Source organism: Eulemur rufifrons, chromosome 4, assembly GCF_041146395.1.
Source record: "Eulemur rufifrons isolate Redbay chromosome 4, OSU_ERuf_1, whole genome shotgun sequence".
Taxonomy (NCBI): domain Eukaryota; kingdom Metazoa; phylum Chordata; class Mammalia; order Primates; family Lemuridae; genus Eulemur; species Eulemur rufifrons.
Window position 1 is genome coordinate 71,583,942 of NC_090986.1, and position 14,517 is coordinate 71,598,458.

General features: G+C 33.1%; 1 protein-coding gene across 4 annotated transcripts in view; it reads right to left on the reverse strand.

Annotated features, from left to right (window-relative positions):
* NBEA (neurobeachin) overlaps window positions 1-14,517 on the reverse strand; it is a 563,351-nt gene that overhangs the window by 195,412 nt on the left and 353,422 nt on the right. For all 4 annotated transcript variants that reach the window (XM_069467350.1, XM_069467354.1, XM_069467352.1 and 1 more), the window contains one exon: window positions 2,008-2,151. In XM_069467350.1, coding sequence (XP_069323451.1) covers window positions 2,008-2,151 — 144 coding nt within the window. The remainder of the gene's footprint in view (window positions 1-2,007; window positions 2,152-14,517) is intronic.

The window sequence follows — 14,517 nt, forward strand, 5'->3', positions numbered from 1 at the left end:
AGTGTCACTATTATGCAAGTCTAGATTAAATAAATAGGCTTCAGAGTTTACCAAATGAATCTACATATTCCTATAAATTATGCAGACTATTTCTGTGGCCCTTCATAAAACACCACCCCCCACTTCTTTTCCACTAAATTCAAGGTTCTACATTTGTGAGCTGCTCTCTTAAAAATGAACACCACAGACTAGGCAGGGGATCAATATTTTAGGGTAGTTGTAAGATTTTTTAGACACAAGGATTCTGCTAGAAGAGTATAAGTTTGGATCAGGTAGACATGGATAGAAGCAGAAATGCTCAAAGAAAAATCTGTTAAAATAAAGAAGTTTAGAGGAGTCTTGATAGAGTTAACTGGTCAAGAGCTACACAGCTTGATTTTGAAATATTTTATTTCAAGCATACTTTTATTATTCTTTAGGTGTTTAAACTTAATTTTGGGGAGAAATTTTGCTTAGAAACATAAATTAATATTTAATTAGTTATCATTAAAGAAGAGAAATATGAAAGGAATATTAGCCTTTGTTGGATTGTACCACTGGCATTAGTGGACAGATCTCATTATAATGAACTTCAAGGGATGAGGCAAATTCATGTCAACTATTTAATTATCTTCAGTGGGAAGAAAGGACCAGAGACTCTAAACTAAATCATACAATTATTAAACATATCTGCTAGTATATGCAAATGAAGAAGGGCAACACATTATCTAAAAGGGTTAGAAATAACATTTGTGAATTTTCTATGTTCTTTAAGATCAAGAATGAGACCAGGAACAGAGAAAACACTGGTGGACAAACAGAATCAATGAACTCGATTTGCTTACATTTCCAAATGGCCTCAGATAAAAATCTCTGAGCTACTAAAGGAAAGAAACCACAAATACCATAAAACCAACACTTGAATGTTTGCTTAAGAATTCAAGGCAAACATTTCATCATAGACTTAAGGTTACTTTTAAATAGGAAGAACGGTTTTCACAATAGATAAATGTTAATAACATAGATATATCTAGGAACTAGTGTTAGAATAAAGTTATTAAGCATTTTCTTAATCTAGAAGAGGGAGAATAATATGCTATCTCCAATTTACAATTAACACTAAAACTTTTTCTTTGATAAAAAGAGATATATCTAACTGGTAGAAATAAATCACTGGAGGCTTTCATAAAGCCATGCCAGATAATTTACAGTATGGTTTTATACACAGAATGATAAATATAAATCCACCTCTCTATTGCCACCTTCTACCTCAATGTTGTACGAGCTCAAAATATAGAATTGAGGTAAGACTCAGCCACTCAGGAGTTTTAAACCGGAGATCTAGATATGATTCCATGGACTGGTTTCCAGGAGTCAGTAAATACTCCGAAATTGTGTACAAAATTGTATGTGCACTTTCATGAAGCAATCTGCTTTCATCAGATTCACAGTGGTTTGAAACCCAAAAAAGGTTATGAGCCAATATTCTAGGATATCCATCCCCCATCTGGTCACCACAGATGCTATCTAGAATGGACCTTAGACCAGCATTAGGACGAGGTGAAACTGAGGTGGTAGGGGAAAGAATGTCTGCAGGTGGCAGGGGTTTAGCAGTGTGAGGTTAGATAACAGAACAGGAGTGGGGAGGTACATTCTACAGAGTGACAGCAGGCAGGAAAGGGCAAATTTGATGGTCACCTAGCTGAAGTGGCTATTCTTCATGGCTGGCGTATTAGATTATATAGGCAGTTATACATGAATAATTTATACTATGTATTATTTCTCCTATATAAAAAGTTGCTCTTCATTAGAAAGTTTATGCTATTTATTCATTGCCAGCAAAATACACATTTGTTTGGGGTATTCTCTTCAATACTAGAAATGAGACAAAGTAAATCATTAACATTCACATGATTGAGCATTGTTAAAACCACTGGCACACATTTATTCACCAGGAAATGGATTTTAAATTCAGTAACTCTGTGTGTATTTATTCAAACAAACAGAAAAAAATATTTAAAAATTTACCGGCTAGATTGTCGATTTCTTTCTCCTGTAGCAGACTGACTGCATCATCGTCTCCTTCCAGCATGAGTTCTGTTTCTGCATTCTGGTTCACTATTGCCTGACTTCTGAATGTTTTCTTTGACTTCACTATATCTTCTTCAGTGCCTAATCACAATGAAAATATAATAATTTAGGTTACTATGATTTTTGCTCATAGTATTACAAATAATTGATCACTTTATTAAAATTATATGTTGTATTTACATATTACTTTACAATTACAGACGTTTTTACCTCCTTTATCTTGTTTGGTTTTCTGTGAGAATGGAGGGGGGGAGGGGCTACAATCACCTACCCTTATTTCACATGTGAGGAAATAGGCTAACAATGCTACATGCCTTGTTGAGGGACCTAGCAGTTGGCTAGTGGTAGAGAAAGGACTCTACAATCCATGTCTTATGACTCACATTCTACCAAAATCTGCACCTCACCTCAAACTCAGTTTTCTGATCCATACAATTATACAATTTTACATAATTATATTTTTGTGTTAATTAGCTAATCAATTGATCAGATCATTTTGAAAACAGATGAGATAGGTATGAAGAAAACAAGAAAGCATTCACATCTGAGGGGAAAAACAGTTATCACTGGAAAGTTACAGAAAGGTGGAGTTAGACATAAAACCTACTTCAAAATAGCTATTTCTTTAGCAATTAATGAAATAAATACCAGTTTCCTGAAATTATATCCTTAATTTGGTATATAAAATAATACACATAGCCAAAATAAAAATACATAACAATAAGCAGAAAAATTGAAATATAGCAAAATTTGACTTGGCATTAACATGTCAATCAATGTACAGGTTAGAAACTAATGCATTTGAAACCCTCATGAATTTGACTGCTTAACAAATTTATTTCCATATTTACATTCAAGCACCTGCTTTGGCAGGTGACAATGAATCTAACATTATCTGAACTGCAAGAAAATTTTAAACATGCATACATATATATTTATATTTTTATACATACACACACCCACACACACATAAGAAATATTTCTATTTCATATCACTTGAAGTTGAAATTCAGTTTGGAAGAAAATGTAATTTACTGTGTTCTAGCTGTAGTATTAGGATACTATAGGCTTCAAGGAGCAGCATTAACTAGGAAAATATCTTCACATCTCATTTGATGTGGTGGATATATTCTTAGAAATGAGAGCCTAATAAATCAGTCCTATATGGTGGTGGTATATTATATTTCTAGGGGATGTTTATGGTGTTGTGTATATAGGCAATTGCTCTCCAAATCATGTCATGCCTCTGGCCAAAATTCTCTCCAGTTATAATTTATACTACTTTTGGTCAATTCTCCCAGGCCCATACCATAGGATTTCCTACAGTCCATTACTGCCTATTGATGTTTGCTCAACCATTTTCTTGGAAGTGCACCTAGCGGTCGTAAAACTTGGATTGTAAAATAGTGTCAGCCTTTTTTCTTTTTTCCTTTGCAGTTTGCATACTCCTTTTTATCAGTGACTGTGAGCCAATTCTGTTTGCTAAAACATGAAAAAATCGACTCAAAGAAAGGCGAAACGCATGTTGAGGAACAGAGTCATGTCACAGTACCATTACAGAGTGCCAATGGCTGTGAGGTATATAGTCTGTCATCCTAGCTCCTGCTGGATAACAACATTTACAGAACATGGTTAATATATAGCTTAACAATATAAAGTAATAGATTGTTAAATATATATTTTGATAAATACTTCAGACACAAACAGAATTATTACAAATCAATGCTACATCAGAAGGGAGAGAATTAAATGAGTTACATGTGTATTCTTACTTCACTGGCCCGTAGATAGTTCTTATTTCTGTAATAAAAGATTGAGGATAGATCACTGAATGTTTCATAAACGTATCTTAATTCTATTTGATTTCTGGTGATACAAAGCCAGCACAACAGTAATCTTCTGATAGTAGCTATCTTTAAAACTTGTTAGTTTCTTGGGTAGTAACTTAATTTGAGAAACAGAGAGTTTACATCATCTGAGAACAAAAGAGGCAAATCCAATGATTAATAATGCAAAAGTCTCTCTGGAGGTCCTTATAGGCATATTTCTAGACATCTCTGCCTGGATATTACTAAATGAACATTTCCCTAACTGAACTAATTGTCTCTTGCTCCTGGAGCTCTTCCTCCTATTTTGACCCACCCACTTACTTAAGCCAAAAATCTAGGAATTTATCCTCCATGGTGACGGCCACTGCCCTAGTGCTGGCCACCATCGTTTTGGTCTGGAGGGCTTCAGCAGCTGCCTTACTCATACCATCTTCCACACTTTTGTCAGAGTGATTATTGCAACATACAAATAAGTTTAGGATATTTTCCTGCTTAATATTGTTTACTAACTCCTCCCAATCACCAACACTCGATGCAAGGCTTATGCTGGAGGATGAAATCTAAGTTTCTTAGCATGGCTTACCAAGGCCTTTTATCCTCTTATCACCAGTTGCACGTTTTTAGCACTCCCCTCTCAGCAATATTGGACCATTTATAGCTTCCAAAATATGCCGTGCTTTCACATACCTCTTTACCTGTGCTCATGTAATCCCCTCTGTATGGTATGTTTCTTCCTTCCTCTTTTGTCTGGCTAATTCCTACTTGCCCTCCAAAATTCACTTCCTTCAGGTGCTTTCCTAACCAACCCCTCTGCACCTTCACAGCTTACATATAACTCAATGGCACTGTATAGGTGTTACCTGTTACGTGTCTATCCTCTCTACTAGGGGATAGCCTCGTTTCTGTGGCACCCAGCAGGTGTGCCACAAACACCTGCTGAACTGAAGTTCAAGTTTAACCCCCACTTTATTTCCTTCTCTGATTTCTTAAGGTAGACTTATAAGCTTTTTCCCTTAGGCTTCCACCATACCTCCTAAGTCCTTCTACTGTAGTAGTTACAGATACTGTTAATATAACTGCTTATTTATCTCCAGAATAGCCTGGAAGCCCCTTGATGACTGGAAGCATGATTTTGTCTTTGTATTCTCAGTATTTAGCACACTGCCTAGCACAGAACAAGCCTTCATAGATCCTGAATAAATGAATAAACTCAGATATAACAGTTGCCTCTGGCTATTGCTAAATATAAAGTTCCCAGGATATCTCAAAGTCTTAGTGATGTGCCTTCAGTTTGGAGGAGAACTGCAGAATCTATGTACTTACATGAAAGAGAACTTGGTTCTTTACATGAAAGTCTTCTACATGTGAATCAGCCTAATAAAGCAAGTTTTCCCATGTATCACAGCCATGTAAAAAAGCTTTATGTTACTCTTGTGTTACCAAAATAAATACCTACCAATAAAAAATATTGTAGAAGGAAGGTGAGCTCTGAAACGTGTATGAAACTTTCAATTTTAATCCCTCTGGTTTTAAAGCAGTAAAACAATCATGTCTTTAAAAGCTATACAGTAAACTAATCAATACCAACACACTGAACTTATCATTACTATTGAAGTGTTATCAGTTTGCAGCTCAGTAGAAGTCCTGATTTTATGGTACTGCACCAAACATTTATCCAAATTAAAGTGTATGAGATCTAACGGTGCTTTTCAATCACAATATCCTTTATGAATTAGAATTTCATTCATCAAAATTACAGGCAAAAAGAGGTAAGGTCTCAAAGGGCTGTCTCATTACAAGGCTTGTAAACACTGTCCTTAGAAAGAATTGGTTTAACATCCAACAAATCAAAATCTGATTGCGAAGAGAATTTATTTGCAATCATCTATCTTCAGAAGACATGTTGGACTGAGTGCACTTCTTGGCCTCTTAAGCCATTTATCAAGAAATTAACAAGCGAATACCACAAACCACCAGAATGTCTTGGATTTGAAAATGTGAATTGTGTGTAAAGCAGGATAGGATAGACATATATGCTATTTTCCTATGAAAACGTTAAAATGCCGTAAAATTTAAAAGTTTCAGAAGAAAAAGTCACCAAATTATAAATTAATGATGCTAAATCCAAAATTTCACATATAGTATTTTCCACATGAAAGCATTCTATTCAGACTTCTTAGTAAATATATATACTTGCAGAAATTCTGTATGTGAAAATGTTATCTAATATAGAACACTGCATTGCATGAACCTAAAGTTCCATTTTCATAAAATTTCCCTTAATAACCAAAAGTCCACGTGAACTGAAGTACATTTTAAAAATGAAGTAACAGGAGAATGAAAATGTTGCTAGTACTTTTACTGTAGTATTATTGTCACTACTATGTTATTATTAATAATGATCATTTTAAATAAGCTTAAGTTAAAATATAGAAATGAGAAATTGGAGACATTAACTCATCTTAGTAATATCAAAGAATATGTCTACATGGAATGGCCAAACAATCAAGGCAAAGAAATTAGTTCATTTGCTCTTTATGATCTTTTATATTGATAAATATAAACCATTTAAAGGAAAATACTACACAGCACTTTATTTCTGTTTAAGAAATTATACTACAATCAACTCTAAAACATCTATACTAAAGAAGAAAGTAATTCTCAACAGTAGATAAGACATAAATAATATATAATGTGGCTTATGCACAAAGAGAATAGATATAACCCCACAATAAGCCTGTTTTAGTATAGAATCAGCTTCTTACCAGTTTTATGCTATTGTTATTTATAGTTATTGTGGAACTATGGCTTAAATTTGTCATTTATTCAAAATTACATATATGTATATGTATGTATGTATATATATGTATGTGTATGTATATCTATATATTTTACGAATAACAACTATGGAAGAATACATTTTCATTGTTATTTTATCTGGACAACTTAAATAAATGGCTACGGCTAATGACCTGGCTCCCGTTTACTTAACCTCACTAGTTTACTGATTTGGCCTCTTTGCACCTCATATTCCCCAAAAGCTGAATGCTTCTGTCCCCATACATGCCACATTGTCTCACATCTTTAAGTCTGACACACAAAATTTCATCTACATGGAATTCTCCTACCTGCCTTGTCCTTCAAGACTCAGTTTGGTTGATTATTCCCTTCTCTGTATTCCCTTCTTAGAAACAAGTCTTAATATGTTATCATTGCTCATTTCATAATCTTTTATTTAGGGATTCTCTACTGGACTTTAATTTCTAAGTGTTTTAAGTGTTAAATAAAGTGGTAATAAATGTTTGTTGAGTAAGCACATGAAAAAACAGAAACATAGTTCACGTATTAATCATTTTATATGCATGCTCCTTACGTAACCTCTCTTTTTATGTCTTTTTATGTTTCCTCATAAATGAGAAAGTTGGATTATGTGATTTGCCATTCTTACTTTATTGTTCTTGCCAATACCCATTAGGAATATTTTTTAAAAAGTCCAGACCAATCTCATAATTTCAGTTTTCCAATGTGTGAAAGAGGAATAGTAAGTATCACCCAACCAAGCTTTCACAGGATTATTGCAAAGTTAAAATGAGACAATGGAAATGTGTGAAGATTATTTACATAATAAGCTGTCAAAATGTTAAAATTTTGATAAAATGAGTAAGATAAAACAAATTACAGTATTAAAAGAGTATACTGAGTACATAATTTAAAATGGAAGAACATAGTCAATATTTTATTGCTTATAAACGTTATAAAAGTTGATTTCAAAACTCAAGAGAAAGCATAAGTCTAAGGTCTTGGAACTATGCTCATCCAATATCAGGTATTCAAGAAATGATGGTTGCTTCTCCTTCAGTGGAGTTAATAATCTTCCTTCCACCATGCTGTTATAACAGTCTTTTTATATTCATCATAATGCAAGAGGAGCCTTCAACTCTTCACCAGTTTGAATGCTCTCTGAAGACAGGAAGAATAGCTTGTAGCACAGGTGTGATGAAGGGCTTGTGAAATTGAATGGAGTGTAAACAGCTTATACTTAAAACTGTTTTCCCCCAATAACTATTTTATTTATCTAAAGATATTATTAAATAAAATTACACAAGTATCAATGTATTTGATATGCTTTTCAATTATGTATATAGATATCTTAATATACATGTGTTTAATATCTTAGATATTTGAAGGAAAAGAACTTCTGCTTTCTCAACAAAAGCTAATGCATCTAATACAGATTTCTTTTTAATCTTTGGAAAGACACTGGCAGAATGGAAATTTAGACTCATTTTAATTTTACCTAAATGTATTATTGGAAAAATTCTGTTTCTAAACATCTGGAAAGCAGTTTCATAGGATGGCATTCTTTTTCAAAGGAGAAATTCTTTTCAATATATACCATTTCACAATATTTTTAGCTTGTTCAATGCGTTTGACAAAATCTATCACTATGTAAGTATGACAAAATGTTGCAATTCACTTTCAAACCTAAATGCTTTCTTTTAAAAGCATGAATAACGTGAATACTTTGGGAAATTCAAAAATAAAGATTACTTTTTCTCATTGAAACTCAAGTCAGAGCAACAAATACCTTTTCGGAGCAGTGCTTTTAGTGGTCCCCAACCTTTTTGGCACCAGGGACGGGTTTCATGGAAGACAATTTTTCCTTGGATGGGAGCTAGGGGAGAGTGGGTGGTGGGGGTGGGGTGGGAGCAGATGGAGTGGGGAAGCGGATCTTAGCCCTGTTTTCCTAGCAGGCCATGGAGCGGTACCTAGCTGTGGCCCAGGGGTTGGGGATCACAGTATCTAAATATTATTTAATTTCCACTGAAAAGAAAAGAGTTTAAGATAAATATACCTTTCAGCTAACTACATAAGATACAGTGACATGATCTCATGCAATAATATGTATGAATCAATTTATTGCTGACAAGTTTTCAATTTTGAACATTTCAAAAAAAGATGAAAATACTTTTTATTATACTGAGAAACCTATTGTTCAAAAACATTTTATGTTGACCTTCCATCTGTGTATCTGTGAGAGAAAAGTAATAGATACTCACATAAAACACACCTTACTGTAACAATTATTTACTATCAAGCAAATGTTTTCTTTATAAATCACCTAAGTTCAAAATTTAATTTTGTGTTTGACTTCATAGTATAGACATAGTGTTTCCTTCCTTAATAAATATAAACTATGATGATATAAAAGGAAAGACTACTTTTCTATTGAAGATTAAGGACAAAAAAATCAAATCATCTTCTGTACAGAATAGGATTTCTTTTTTTAAAGAAAACAGATCTTTTAGTAGAAAAATCTCAGTAGCAAAAACTTAGTGATACTGAATAAAAACATGAAATAATGACTAGAAATCTCAAGTATCTTTTTATTCTTTTATACCTGATGCTGAGTCAGGAACCTTACTTTATCAACACAAATCATTTTATGAAGGTGAGTATTTCTATAAATAAAACAGATTGTTTCTATTTAAATAGACTGTTTCTATTTCTTGTTTCAAACACATTTTAAGTAAAAATCTGAGTAGTTACTGAACACATTTAATAAATACAGATATAAAATCTGGATAGTTCAGATATCAAATTCCTCCTTTTGTAGTTGTGGGTATTTTCAGTCTGAATGAATCAGATCAAACAATGATTCCCACTTCAATTTATTTTTGTTAACACAGACTATATTGTATAATCCAAAATAGATATTTATACTACCATAAAATTAAAAACCCAAGATATTAGCTTCAAATGTACAAAGAACTTGATTCAAAAATGGTAATCCTTACCTAAGTCAATAATTGATGGCACTTATGGTCCATTTTAGCACATCATTAAATTACACAAATTAGAGTACAGCATCCTTTGTGTTCTCACCAAAGAGGAATTTGTACAGACTTTTGATTGTTTAAACTAGACACAGACATTATACATTCAGGTAAGCTGTTTTCTGTAAAGCTGGGGGAAAATATTTCAGTGGTATATTACACATGCAGTATTAGCAATCTGGGTATTAATTAAGATGAAATGTTTGTAGAAATTATATCCAAGTGTTAAATTCTTATTCAGATTAGTTATGCTTGTAAACAATTTACTGGAATTTAAGAAAGAAGATAAGAAAATGGCTACATAACCCCAACAGTTATTGCTCAGTGGAAAAGGACATCAAGGACACGTGCGAGTAAAGAACTGGATCAATATTAACGTGATTTTCATTTCATGCTTCCCCAACTCCAGTAAGCTGACAATATACTCTGATTATGTGAACTGCCTCAGAGTAACACAGAAAAGGTTATTAGAGCAAGAGGTGGAAATGGAATGCACTTTTTATATTGACAGGGCTGCTAATAGAGTATACTGATTTTCAAAGACATGCAATGCGTCTTTACAATTTGGTTCTGACAGCAAAAACAGAATTTCATCTATTCCTAATTCAAAATATTCATATGTAAGCAATATTTCTTAGAGCAGACCAACAAAGAGGATATTCATAAACAGCATTTTTAAACAGAAAAATGCAATTAAAAAGGTGCAAGAAAATATTGAATTTAAGTGAAGCATTATATAAGTATGAAATGCTAACTTAATAATCTTTTTAATGGAGTCAATGTAAAAAACTGCATTCTATGCTTTTTAAAGGAAATTTAATAAACCATATTTTAAGAATATACATGATGGTAAATGTATAATCTCTCTGCATTTTAGACTAGATATTACTTGGTAGGATTTTGATTAGCCATGAAGTTACAGTGATTTTTAATTATTTAAAATGGGGTATTATTAGATTAAAAATCACATGGCACATTTTGCTTGTGAAAAAACATGATAAAATATATAGAAAACTTGGGCCAGTTTTGAACCCTCTAAATGTCATAAAGAGCAGAGATGATGCATTATTCATGTTTTGACTATTTGAGTACCTTGCATAGTGTTTGGTCCCTATGATAAAATTTGCATGGAAAAAGACTAAAATGAAATAAATACATCAAAACGGTAAAGACAGCTATCTTTACATAGATGACTCTGGGTGATTTTCTCACTTCTATACATTTTTTTTTTTTTTTTGCATTTTAAAAGATTTCTTATAATGAGCATTTTTTTTTTTTTATGGAAGAGAGAAAAGAAGGGAGGGAGAGAAAGAGGGACAAAGGAAAGAAACCTGCATCTGTGCCAAGAAGGATAGAAGGCAGATGAGTAGCAGAATGGAAGTTTGAAAGTTTGGCAATCCTTGGAATGAAAGAAAAGATAAACTAGACAACCTGAAAGAGGGCTGAGAGGATGGGGAGTGGGTGGCATTAACCTTGGGAATGACGCTTAGTTTTTTTTTTTTAAAGCTTGCCACAAAGTTCAATGTAGAAAATTCACTTGAAAAGTATGAGACTATGGGAAATCGAGGTAGGAGATTTTTGGGACAGGTAAACAATTGGCTCAAAGACATGGATGAAAGAGGTAATTAACAAAAATCTCTCTGTTAAAAAATGGAGTATCTAAATAATGGTACTGATATAGGTTATTAAAAAGCACTTTTAAAAACAACAAAAACATTTTTAAATGTTTTTATAAATGACACATCCTGTGAATGATACTAAGTTAATCTATTCTGATGTATTTTTATGGATGACAGGCTGTAAGAGTCAGCCAAAAATTAGCAGGCAAACTTTATAGTAGGGAAATGTTAACAATGCCCTCCCAGTTAGGAAAATTCCAAATGTATTTACAGCAACATATTGTTGAGTAAGAGGATAGTATTTAGTTTGAGTTTGAGCTCTATCTACCACTTATAATTTAGCATGTCACCTACTTCCATGGTCGGTCATTTTCCCAAATAAAAATCCATTAATGGCTCTTATCGACAATCTCTTCCACAGTATGGCCACAAACTAGTTTTTCAGCCTCATCTTCTTACCATTTCCTCACACTATCCTGTGTTCCATAATATAGCACCCTTTTCCATTCCTTGAATATGTTATATTGTGTTACGTGGTCTCTTTTCTTCACCATGTCACCTTCCCATGCACTGATTTGGGAAGATTTCCATTCATCCTTTCAAGACCAGCTAAAATATATTTCTTCAGTTAGGTAATCCTTTTTACTGAGCTCCCTAGCATTTTTAATACATGTTGATAAAAATATTTATCATACTACATTGTAATTATTTATAAATGCAATTGGGTGTACAATTTACCAGAAATTAGTCTAAAAGAATGTAAGTAAGATTATGAACAGTGATATAAATTAGTTCCATATCAGTCAGCAATAATTTGAAAATACCATATTTCTAGACCTAGTCCATAGAAAACCCATTCTTTAATGCTGTTACCCAAAGTGATGAATGGTATGGTTAATACTCTGTATACTTGAAACTCACCAATTACCAATTAAATAAAAAATAGCAACTGAACAATAAGCACAATGAATTTTTATTCATGTGGATGCTCCAAATGAAATAAATAGAAGACCTAAATCTTGTCCTCAAATGGTTTTTGTTTTATCTGAGAATATGGAACATCTAAAATAAAAATACTTTCTAAAACCTTTACAAAGTGATTTGTCATCAAATGCAAAACATTAAGGGCATTCAAAGGAGCAAGTTAGGGTCTTTTATGCCTCCATGCCTTGGTAATTTCTGTTATTACCTCTGCCTTTACTTCCATTATCACCTGTAAAATTCATAATCTTCTCTTGGGACAATTCATAAATCATTACTTCTATGAAGCCTGTTCCAACCAGGCTCAGTGAGTCAATGTCTCCCCTGTGCTCCTTTAGGAACTACTAACTCCCTCAATAACTGTTTCTTTCTTTCCACTAGACCAGGATTTTTCAACTTTGGTACTATTGATGTTTTGGTTTAGATTTTTGTTGTTTTTGTTGTTGCTGCTGTGGGGAGTTGTCTTGTGCGTGATCAGATATTTTAAGCAACATTCTACCCATCAGTGCCAGTAGCACACCCCCACCTCCACCCCTGTGGAGAACCATGAACTAAAATATGTGCTGTTAGATGGCAGAAACTGTTTGTCTCAATCTCTAAATCTAGAATCTAGCACATACATGGCATGCAAAAGCTATTCCATAAATGATTTTAAATTAATAGCTACCTGACTCCTCTGAATCTGTTTAAAATCTACAATCTGAATCTTCAACATAATAATGAGTGGCTTGTTGGGACATTTATTCATATGAAAAATGTTATATAATATTTGTAAAATGCATTTTATAAGCATATTTTATAACTAGTCTTTATATAATCCATTTAAATTATTTTAAGAGACTGTGAAAAACATAGGGTGAAGAGAAGGCTATGTTACTAAAATGTGACACTGACACCAAAAAGAGCTGACAGACCCTCAGTCCTGCATGTCTTTCTCTCTCTCCCTCTCTTAAAAAAATTTACATCATTATCTTTTCAATAAATTATTTTAACCATAACCAGATCACCTATTTCATTCCAAATATGGAGATCCAATTAATAATATAACAACTAAAATGGAGTGATCGATGAATAACAATAAAGATGTTTACTTGAGTCTTTCCATAGCACAATATGTTATTAGGCTAAAAAAATCAAATCTTCTTTCTCAAATGTTATAATAACCATCAACTCTTTAAAAAATGAAGTCATATTATTCAACAGCTTCTTTCTCAACAACTATATAGCTGCCTAAGTATTTTTTTATTCTCAGTGCACTTCCCATTTCTTGATGACTGCAACTAGCACATTACAGTAGCCATGCACATAGCATCAAAACTAATTTAATTCCAGATTCATTACAGAGCTGCTTTTTATTCATCAAGGTCATATCTTGATGGCTTCACAAGCTTAGATAAATCAGGTGTTAAGCAGACACATCTCTGAGGAACCTAAGAATGTTCTCATTTGCAGTTTTCAGCATATCTTATTATTTATTGCCAAAGAAATGACTGATTAACTTTGTCATCTTTGCTCCATGTTTTTTTTCCCCTCAGGCAGAAGCAGTCTGCCCTCCTCTGTGACGACTGATCAGACCTATTTAAGATCATGTCTTTGATCACAGACGTGGAGGCACTTGCGATCTTGGGTTTTGATGAAACATTGTTCCAGTGTAATTTTATGGAAGGGAAAGAGGCCCTAAATGATCACTGACAGTCAACAAAGACAACCAAACTTATTAAGATTTTATTCTATTCTTTGACAGCCATAGTCTCCAAGTATTAGAAATGTACCAGAGTTGACTAGTCTAGGTTTTACTTTAATATATAAACAATATACAAAATCCTCCTTTTTCAGTCGTTTCCCTGTTAGCTAATTTACCCTGAAGAAGAAAACCATGCAGGACAGAAGATAAGTTTATGAGTTTTAAAATATTTCCCTTATATTCTTCCACTGCTATGGTCTGTATAATTCCTGGTAATCAATTAAATTTGCACTTGCATGAGATTTTACTACTAGAACATGCCTAAATAACACATTCAATACATGTAAAATTAGAACATTAAACATCAGGGAAAAAATTACATGCCTCTAGGTTTTTATTAATCACATTCCCACACCAGAGGGTGAAAGTATATCAAATCACACAAAATCTTTTGCACATGACAACCTCATAAATTATTCAACTCATTAGTATTACTA